This window comes from Nanorana parkeri, unplaced genomic scaffold (genome assembly GCF_000935625.1).
Source record: "Nanorana parkeri isolate BGI_ZX_2015 unplaced genomic scaffold, ASM93562v1 scaffold1577, whole genome shotgun sequence".
In the NCBI taxonomy this organism is placed as follows: Eukaryota; Metazoa; Chordata; class Amphibia; order Anura; family Dicroglossidae; genus Nanorana; species Nanorana parkeri.
In genome coordinates this window covers 42019-53245 of record NW_017307845.1, presented here as the reverse complement: position 1 = coordinate 53245, position 11227 = coordinate 42019, and the positions used below count along the sequence as shown (strand labels likewise).

The 11227-nt window shown below is 46.8% G+C and overlaps 1 protein-coding gene across 1 annotated transcript in view; it reads right to left on the bottom strand.

Annotated features, from left to right (window-relative positions):
* LOC108798877 (protein CLEC16A-like) overlaps positions 1-11227 on the bottom strand; it is a 102247-nt gene that overhangs the window by 54975 nt on the left and 36045 nt on the right. Inside the window, exon 2 of the mRNA XM_018570687.1 lies at positions 9797-9892. Coding sequence (XP_018426189.1) covers positions 9797-9839 — 43 coding nt within the window. The 5' untranslated portion in view covers positions 9840-9892. The remainder of the gene's footprint in view (positions 1-9796; positions 9893-11227) is intronic.

Sequence of the window (11227 nt, the reverse complement as noted above, 5' to 3'; positions counted from 1 at the left end):
CATTTTATTTCCCCCACTAGGTTGCGCAGCTTATCAAAGTTGGCCCTTCTGAAGTTTAGGGTTCTAGTCCTTCCAGTACACTTCCCTTTTCTGTGTTCAATATTAAAAATAAATCACATTGTGATCACTATTACCCAATGACTCCCCAATTACAATATCCTCGATTAACTCTGCATTATTAGTGACAATTATTTGTATTGTAACGGCAACGTCTTCCTTATTAGGCCGGGCCTCGGTGGCCTTGTGGGAAATCCGGGCCTGCTTATATTAGAAAGCACTGCGCAAACAGTTGGCACTATGTAAATCCTGTATAATAACAACAATTGTGGTTGTATCCAGACCACAATCGCATGCCCCCCTCCTTTTCAGTCATTGGTTTTTAGGACCTTGGCGTTCCTAGCAACCAATGATGTGAGGTGCGTTCTCTGCCCCAGCATTAAAGGAGGACGAAAGAGTATGGTCTTCTGTCCTCTCCTGCAGCCCGAAGCCATCTCTGTCTGGCAGTTTCTCCTAATTCCACCCCCGGCTTCTCCCCAGCTCCTCCTAACCCCACCTCTGGCTTCTCCCAGCTCTGCCTCCCGGCTCCATAACTAAGGTACGTGGGGACTTATGAATAAACATTAGACTGTATTTTGATTGCTTCTGTTTCTATATTTATTCATAATTACGTTTATGCTCATTGTCTCTGTTTGGGTTGGTGGGAACTACCCCTGCTGTGGACTTATTTGTTTCTTTGGTACTCTTTGTATTGATTATTTTTGTGTTGAAACAAAATGTTATTCTTTAACAAGTACTTGAGAACTACTAACAAATGCTAGAACAGTGATATAAAGCATCCCTCTAAGAGTCTGTTCACACCAATGCGTTACAGTGCGGCGTTGCCATTAATTTAAATGGCACCCCAAACGCACCTTTCAGCCGCAATGTGGTCAGCCGCAAGGTGTGGTATTGCGGGGGGATTGTGTGGTAGCATGTATTAATCACGTGAAACCATGCGATTAACGAACCGCATTAGTGTGAATGGGTTCTTTAGGGGACAACCAGTGTAAGAGGGCACTCTGATGGGGATAACTAATTCTTAGTTTACCCCAGAGTGCCAGCCTTCCTGTGAATCGCCGAACCTGTTTACAGCATCAGCCACAAATCTCCTCCTCCTCTTTCCTGTGTAACCACGCTGCCCACGAGACTGACCGGGACTCCTGGCGAGACCCTGCACAGCCCACCATAGAACCTGCACAGCTCACCTAAGACTCCGAACATCCACCCTAAGACCCTGCACAGCCTCCTGGGACCCTGCACAGCCACTTTTGACCCCACACAGCCCATCATGGACCCTGTTGAGGCCACCTGAGACCCCGCACAGCCCACCATCGACTCTGCACAGTTTTAGAAAAACGGTTACATGACACTTAAAAATGTATTGGTGGGGGGCGTCTAAGATGGCGACCAGAGCGCACGTGTGAGAACTGTTCTCCGCCACCCTATCTACTATCCTGTGAATTTTAGACCTGTGGAACGCTCACCTAGGTGCTGACAAACCGGCCTCCTGCTTCCCGGATCGGGGGTGATGGCAGCGATTTTTGGATGCCAATCTACGCTCACTACTAAGATCGACCATCTCCAGGCTGATGTGGGTATACTCAGTCGGGACCTGGACCGGTTCCGGGATCGGATGTCCACGGTGGAAGGCAGAGTGGGTGGGGTGGAGGATGTGGTTGGCACACATACAGCTTCTCTCCGTACCTTACAGACCAAGGTTAAGGCCTTGTTGTCTCGGGCGGTAGATGCTGAAAATCGCAATAGGCGCAGTAACCTACGCATCCTGGGGCTGCCGGAGGGGATGGAAGGCCCCGACCCGCTTACCTTCGTTGAAACGCTGATCCGCTCCCTACTCCCTAAGGCCCCACTTTCTGCCTTCTTTGCGGTGGAGCGGGCCCACCGCATGCCTTCATTCCAAGGCCCCCCGGGGGCTCCCCCACGCACGTTCATATTCATACTCCTGAACTTCCGAGACCGGGATGAGATCCTGCGTGAGGCCAGGGCGCTGGGAGAGCTGAAATTCGAAAATAGCAAGCTACTCATCTTCCCTGACTATTCAGTGGAATCCCAGCGCCAACGTAAATCCTTTGATGCCACCAAGGCTGCCCTGAGAGCAAGGGGGATCAAATACAGCATGCTGTTCCTGGCGCGTCTTCGTGTGCAAGGCGGTGAAGCTACCCATTTTTTTATGGTCCCGGAGGAGGCCTTCAAGTGGCTTGAACATCTGCCTAAGACCTGAAGACAGACCCTGTCTCCATTTTTGTGACCCCATTTGCTGTTGACCACGGGCTTGCTGCCCCACCCTCCTGGATCTTGTGTGAGGCGACTCGACCCTAGCACCTTCTGATATTACCTCATTTTTCGTTTATATGTTTTACTCCTGACTTTTGACTTTCCCAACAGGAAAATTTTTCGCTGCTGCTCCAAAGCACTGGGGGGCGGAGGGGTGGGGAGTCCCGGGGCTGATGCCAAAGCTGGGGGACCGGGTTTGTGCCAGGCAGGTGCAGGTCCTGATATTGGTTGGTCCTGGACAATTGTTTAATTCTGCACACGTACTCTGCTGCATACGGTTTGTAACTAAGTTTGTACCCTCAATGATTTGGGTGTTCCACGGGGTCTATCTGCTGGTTCTAGGGGTGGATGACTCCTATGTTTTAGACTCCTTTACGTTTCACTTACTGTGTGACATTTGCCCTATTGGCTGGTTGCCATGAATGGTTTGGTGTACAGGGCACTTCCTCGTTTGGGGGATGTGGGGGGGTTATTATTTCTTTACTGTCTGCAAAATGTAATTGTTGTTGCTTTCGTTGTATGTGGATCTGGCACCTGGTGCTCCATGGGGGGACTCTTCTGGGGAGGGAGGTGTGCTGGGAATGCTCCTGCCCTGATGGATCCAGCCTGGGACGTTTCGCTTCTGTTAGAGATATAGCCCCGACTTTAACATGTCTGATATGACTATAGTTTCATGGAATGTCTGGGGGCTCAACTCCCGGATTAAACGATCCCTGGTGTTTCAATACCTTAACTCATATAAGCCCCACGTCCGTATCCTCCAAGAGACCCACATGCTGGGTAGCAGAGTCCTCAGTCTGAAGAAAGCCTGGGTGGGACACTACTATCATTCTACCTACTCGTCCTATGCCCGAGGGGGTCAGTATCCTAGTTCATAAAATGGTCGCATTCGACCTTCTAGATGAGGCTGGATCCGGAGGGCCGATATATTGTTATGCACGCTCCAACACCTCGAGATGGTGCTGGTGGGTTTGTATGTACCCCCACCGGCTTCCATCCGGGTCCTAAATAAATTGCTACCCTTGATAGCTAGCTATGCTATTGATGACGTGCTCATCTTGGGCGACTTTAATATGGTGCCCTCCCCAGCCTGGATCGGGGCGGGGGAGGCCGCTGCTTCTGAGTTGTCCCGCTGGGCGGAGGCGAGCTCCCTTGTGGACTTGGTGGAACCCTGAGTCTCGGGAATATACCTGTCACTCTGCCTCTCACAGGTCCTTTTCACGAATTGATTTGTGCTCTGCTAGTCCCACGGTCCTTGCGAAGCTTAGGGTATGTGTAGCGGCCTCCTCGGTCCCCTCTGACCGCTTATGGCGCCTCTCCAGATTCTGGATTTCGGATGAGAGAGTGGGGGCCCATAATACTACAGCCATTGATGACTATTGGGCCCTGAATCAGGGGAAGGCCCCCCCGGAGATGGTGTGGGACTCGGCTAAGGCCTTCCTCCGAGGTCAATATCAGTATGTTATCAGGAAGACTAGACAGGGCATCCACCTCCAGCTCTCAGAGACCGAGCAGCGGGCCCAGGCCCCGGCAGCGAAGGTACACAGATACTCATGACCCTGCTGTATACTCAGATATGCAGAGTGCATGCAGGGATATGCTACTGCTGCGTACAGACGCTTCCCGGAAGTCCTTACTCTATCAAGCTCAGCGACTATTTGCAGAGGGGGAGCGAAATGGTAGACTCCTCGTTTGGCTTGTTGGGGAGAATGGAGCAGCTTGCAGTGTTTCCAGGGTGGTGGGCCTGGATGGGTCCATCTTGACAGACCCTGGCAGCATCACTGCCTGCTTCGCCTCCTTCTACGAGGGTGACTTACTCTGATCTTGACCTCTTGGACTCAATTGAATTCCCGACCCTCCCCGCGGTCTCCCGTACCGCACTGGACGAGCCCTTTACTGACAAGGAACTGGCACTGGCAATATCCTCTCTTAAGACCGGTAAGACGCCCGGCCCGGGTGGCTTCCCAGTGGAGTTCTATAAGACTCATGCGGAGGGAGTTGCCCCCTACCTTTTGGATACCTACAGGGAGGCCTTCCGCTCGGGCGCTCTTCCTCCCTCCTATGATGGAGGCAATCATAGTGGTGGTGCCCAAGCCTGGGAAAGACCCTGAGCACTGTTTGTCCTATCGCCCAATATCCCTTTTAAATGTGGATGTTAAACTCCTGACTCACATGTTAGCTAACCGGCTCAACTCAGTAATTACACTGCTAGTCCATGGCGACCAAACAGGGTTTATGCCCGATAGGGGGACGGATGTTAATTTGCGACGTCTCTATACCAATGTGGATAGGTTTCGGACATCGCTGGGGCAGGGGCTTCCCTAGATGTCGAAAAGGCATTCGACTCTGTCGAATGGCCCTATCTACTTGCTGTCCTTCGCAGATTTGGATTTGCTGTCATTTTGTGGCCTGGGTGCAGCTTCTCTATTCTTCCCCGACTGCCAGAGTGCGTATTAATAATGTTCTTTCAAGACCCTTCGGCCTGGGCCGTGGTACGAGACAGGGCTGACCACTGTTGCCTGGGCTATTTGCCCTGGCGATGGAACCCAAGGTGGAGGAAGAGGCGAGGCCGAGGCGGGACCGGAGGCGGGGCTATACAGGGCGGATCGATGGTAGATGCTGCGGCGCTGGGCAGCATGGAGGCTCCGGGCCTGTCACTGTGGACAGCGAGAAGCACTTTCCTGCTCTTCCAGTGTAGGCTCTGCAGGAGCAGAGCATCTGACCAAGCCCTATTTTTTGTGTTTGCAGTGCAACGGAATGTAGGCAAAGTTTTGCCACGCATCTGATCGCACTGCGGGCAGGGGGGAGGACATGGAAGCGGTGCCATTGAATTAAATGCACCACCACGCCCCTTTCGCCCCAGAACGCAGGGGGAAGTTTCGTGAGCGATCGCAGTGCGTTCCAGCAGCTACCGCTCTGGAACGCAACGCTTTTGGTGTGTACAAGGCCTTAGTGTTCTTCTGTTTTTACTGCCAAGTCCACTGTTTTCCTGAGTCCAGCGCGTCACTTATTCCTGAGTCCGGCGCGTCGCTTATTCCTGAGCCCAGCGCGTCACTTACATAGAAAAAGATTGAGGACACAGAGCCCTCAATCTCTTTTTCTCTTTTTCGGAATCCTCTATACTGAGTGATCCTGATCATTGATAACATGAGGACAGAGTATGTTTACTATAACCACAACTATGAATGAACCGGAGGTGATGTAGATCACTTCCCATTCATTCATAATTGAGGATAACCATACTCTGTACTCAATTATTTACAAACACTCAGCGATCACTGATCACTGACTGCTTGTACCCGCTTTCCATCCACGCTATCACAGGAGGCTGAGCGAGCGGTGCGGGAGGAGAGCTCAGCCTCCTGTGACAACGCTGTCTCCGCCCCCACACCGCTCTCCTAGAGGGGGAGATATGGGAACAGAGGGGATGTGGGGGAGAGTGGGAACTGTATTTGTAGTCCTTTATAGTTGATGTACTCGGTCTAGAAAAAATGGTATCGGTGGATCTCTACTCCCATCCATGCCGGTACCGAGGTACAGACATGTATTAATATTGATGGGAGGCAGAGTTAATTGACTACAAGTGCAGTTAATAGGCAGCCGTCTGAGGGCACGGGGGGGGGGGCGCAAAAATGCTCCTTCACCTGTGTAGGCAAAAATCCTTGCACCGGCCCTGCGGCTGATGCACACTGTGCTCGTTGTACTGTTGAGGTGGGCACTTTCTTTCACATGGTGTGTTCGTGTTGCAGACTCAGACCTTATTGGGAATCAGTCGTATCTACTGTTAACGCGGTGACTGGTCTGCAGCTGGAGGTGGACCCCTTGATCTTCCTGCTAGGGTTTGGCGATGCCCTGCAAACGACTAGGGCCACGAAACTGCTTATATTTCATGTAGCTTTCTACGCTCACAGGGAACTAATCCTTAGATGGAAATTAGCCTCCCCCCAACGGTGGGGCAATGGTTACACACGATTGATGGAATGCTCCCTCTCTACATGCTGACCTATATGAGTCGCAACTGTGCACGCAAGTTTGATCGGATTTGGGGAGAATGGCTGGAGGCTAGGGGACTTACCCCGGAGGGCCCGGGCGGAGAGACTTTGCTCCCGCCTGCACCCTCTGTGCAGTAGTATGGATGTGGGCTGAGGTGGAAATTGAAGGACTCTGTAGATAGGCTCTACATTATGTGGGAACCAGTGTCTTCCAGATACTTCTAGTTCATTATGAAAGTACTTAGGGAACATCCCCCTTCTCTCTCCTTAATAATGAGGCAGAGCCCCCCCCCTCTCCCTCCCCCCTTTCCTTCCTCCTCCCCCCCAGGTTCAAGTATTATAGACTGGCCCACTAGTGGCTCCAACTTTCTCTGCTTACATATGGTATTTGAGATCCACGCTTTAGTTTGCTTAGTCAGTTTGTTAGTTATGTATGTATTTCATTTACATTTCGTTTTATTTTTTTGTACTGACTGTCTGTAAAATGTGATTTGCTGATTTTACTTTTCTTGTGCTGTCTGTTTTGTCATATGTTTACCAAAACAATAAAAATTTTACCTGTGAAATGTTTTTTTATTGGCAATTGGTATCGGCGACTACTTGTGGAAAAGTATTGGAAGTACTGGAAAAAAAGGTATTGGTGCATCCCTAAGATAACAATAATACCCTAGCCTTCTTATCATTCTTTCACTGAACATGATATGTTCTGTTGTACTAGTTGGGAGGCTCTAAGGACGAAGGGCTCCCCTGCTTTTTAGCATCTCTGTAATTAACTAATAATGCAGTGCTATTTAACAAACAAATGCAATATTTGACATTGTTATATCTTCAGTTTGGCTTAAACAGGCTATGACATTAAATGTATATGACCCTCCAGGACAATAACATCCTAAAAAAAACAGGCTAAGTGGAGTTAGGCGTTGAGTCGTATATTACAATTAGCTCGGTTTTTACCTTCCTTGTAATGAAAATAAGATTTAAGAATGTGAGCAGAGGTGTTCATTGCAGGTCTGCAATGAGTGCCCCTGTTCAATAGTGGTCAGTGGTGAGTGCCCTTGTTCATCGATTGTCAGTAGTGAGGACCCCTAAAAATGGTGTTTATTCGTTACTTACCTGAAAGAAGATGCAAAGGTCCAGTGCCACTGTCTCCCACCTCCAGGGTCTCTGGTGAGTGATGCTGTACCCAAACTATGTGGGATATCACTCTGCTTGATAGTGCATGCAAGCAAGCTAGAGCGATGTGGCCAGACCTGGGCAAGTGCATACACCACTGACAATCAGACAGGTTAGAGAGTCTTATCTCATCACATTTGTTATTTTCCCTTTTAAATGTCTATTTAGTGTTTGCAGAGATTTCCTAGTCCTTCTCCTTCCCAGTGTGATGCAACCATTTGTATTTACCCAGTTAAGCTCCATATCCATCTGTACCTTTCATACTTTTTTTTTTAATCTGGTATTATGCTACAAAAAAGTAATGAAAACACAGAAAAACCTTTTAGGTAAAGCTAAACTGCAGTCAGCATTAACATGTTTCATGTGCCCCTAGTTTAGTCTAGGTTGTTTGTGTGTAGAGTAGAGGGACACTTACCTTATTCCTTGCTACCTGGCAGCCCATGCTCTGGGGATGTGGGCGGGGGCCTTAATGCCCTCACATATAATGCAGAACCTCTGGTCATGCACCTTGACAGCGTAGGAAAGGCAGAGACTGGATGAGCAGCAAAGAGGAATGCTGACTAGAATTAACAGTATGACTTTTATTTAACATGGAAAAAAAGCAAAGATAAGGGGGACAAGAAGAAGAAGTGGTTTGTTAGGCCTAGTTAGGGAAAACAAGGGGCTAATCTTGAGTTTACTTTTTTTCTATTTTTAGGGTTACTTCAGCAACCCCTGTTTAAAAAAATAGATACGCTTTGATAAGCTGCTTGTGGCAGCTGTAGCTAACTATAGTGTATGCACATTTTAAGAAGCCCCGACAATTAAACACCTGTTTACAGCAATCAATGCTGACTGAGATACTCACAGCAGTTTGGATAAACAAATTGAGACATTGGTTGTCAAACTGACAGCAGATCCCAGGCAGCTATAGGTAAGTTCTAGGTCCTCTATCATCTATGGCTAGCCCAAGACGAAAAGCCAAAGGGTTCCTAGCCTCACATTTTCTACGAACTGTAGGCTACAATTAGTATATCCCCATTAATACTGGTAAACTGTGACATTTGTGATAGAAAAAGTCTTGGAAAGCAGTGACATTTTGGGACCCTGCATGATTAGTATCTGCACAGCATAACAGGAAAGGATAGCAAAAAAACAACAAAATCAAGATGTGAGAAGGGATGTTCTACTCGTACAATACAGAACCAAACCGTGTTTGACGACTCTGTAAGGGGTTGTAGTAGTTCAACTGACCATACACGCATAACTAGAAGCCTACACACACTCAGCATCATAATTTGTGTTGTTAGGTACATTTTCTATAGCTACTGCAATAAGGCATAAGCTTGTAGTGACTTGTATATAGCTTACTTTTTTAAAGGACAACTATGGGGTAAGTGTTTTTTCCCATAGTTCTCCTAAGGGTCACAGGAGGAGATAAACTAGAGTCCTCCCGTGACCCAAAGCTCAGTATATCGCGAGCTACAGCTCGCGGTATACTGAGACCGCCACAGCCGGGATGGATCCTGACATTACTGTCGAGATCCACCCAGCTGCGTGATTGACAGCTGGCTCTGCCTATCTAGAGGCAGAGCCAGCTGTACCCACCCCCTCCCTTGTCCGTTCCGCCAGTCAGCGTTGGAGGATCGGAGCGGGAAGGGGGGTATCCGTGCAGGGAGCCGTGAGTGAAAGTCACAGCTCTCTGCATGGACATGATCAAGAAGTGAGCAAGCGACGGTATGTGTTCGCTCACTTCCCGATCTATTGAGCCGACGTGTGACAGTTTCATTGTCACACGTCGGCTCGAACTATGAGGTTCAGTGAAAGTCACTCACCTCATAGTTCTCCTTTAAGCAGTATATGAGGTTTGCTGACTGCTGAAAGCAGCAGGAGTATTAAAGCCTCCTGCAAAGAAGAAGATGCCTGATTAGTTGGGTTTAGAGTTTGTGTGTGATCAGGACTGCTCTATCAAGATACAGAATAGGCTATGATTACTGCAGTTAAAGTTGAAATTATTAATGGTCTCATCTGCAATGTAACAAACCTTTCTACAGAGTTAATACTTTTAAGCAAAAAAGAAAGTAATTTTAGTCCATAAATTCTACATTAGAAGTTCTATTCTGAAATGCAATGCTTGATGGAGTGAAATTGAAAAAAAGAAAAGCAGTTTCCCTATGCACGACTGTAAATATGGGCTAAAGGTATGCATATGCATATTTGTATGGAACTTGGTGTACAATTTCTTCTTTACGCAAATTGATAGATAATTTTATGAAATGAGCAGAAATTTAATTTGCTACAGTTTATATAATAAGACTCACTGAGGCAGCTGCTGCTCGAGTGTCTAAACCCAGTGTCCTCCATGACTGTCTGCCTCCGATAGACTAAACACTCGCCATCTTCCTTTCCTGCCAGACCTTACTAGAGGGAAACACAGTGAACAGATCATAAGAGGAATCAACAATGGAACAGAGAGAGGACAACAGACATAGTATTTGGCACAAAGGTTATAGGACACACCAAAACAGTAGAAAAGGCATAGACAGCAAAGCAAGAGCATGCCAATTAGAGCTATATAGCAAGACATAGGTTATGGAGTTAACAAATGATAATACTATTGCCACAGTATGAAAGAATCTTTGGGCCAGGTGAGCAAAAAGTTCATTCTTAAATAACAGACCAGAATTCTGGCATATTATAACAGTCTACAGAGATAATATCACAGACTACTCCATCTAATTGTTTTAGATTTTTGGCACATTTTCTCAGGCTCCTGGCATATTAAGGTTGATTTACTAAAGAAGCTGATAATTTTCACACATTGTGTGAAGATTCACTTCAGTTATAACAATAAAAATAGTGAAGCTAGTCACAAACGACAAGGAGAGGACCGAGGCGCTGAGCGCTTTTTTCTCCTCAGTATACTCTCGGGAGGGAAAAGGGTTTGACACACATGATAAGACTCATATGGACTAATGTCTTTATTCAACCTCAAATACTATGTAACTATGTTATCAAATTATGTGAAAACAAATTTTAAGTGAATATTCAAACTACTTATTGTGTTAACATTTGCAACTAGTAAATCAACCTCATTATGTAATCTTGAATTCTGCAAAAATTAGGCTGATTTATTGAAGGAGTTGCAAATATTTGCATGATAAATTGTGTATATAATCACTTCGGTTATCTAATTTGAAGGTAAACTGGTTTTCCTTGTCATATAAATGGATAATTGTAGTGAATCTTCACACAATTGTGTGAACATTTTCAAATCCTTTAGTAAAACAGCCTCATCTCAGAATTCTAAGGTAGTATGTCAGAAATGTGAGACATATTTAAAAATGCTGAGTTAATATGTGAAAATCTCCAAAGTACTATTCTGGAATACTATTTTTGAGATATCTCAAAATGTTGACATATTTTATAGAGTTCTAACATATTGGGGTTGATTTACTAACCTTATAAACACGCCACGAACAAGTACACACCTCTGTAGTGTGTTCCCTCCCAGCATGATCTATTGGTGGAATCTAGACACCTTTGTAGTGTGTACACACCCAGCAGGTGTGTTGTGCAAAGCCCTGCATGAATTGCAAGGTGATGTTGTGTAAATTAAAGTTGTGTTGCTTGCGTTGATGAATGCAGGAATGTAAATGCATGAGCTAACCATTTTTGTCTAAACTGTGAAGCAGCATTATATATGCATCATGTGCATGATTTTTCCATATATGGCATTAGTGGAAATATGC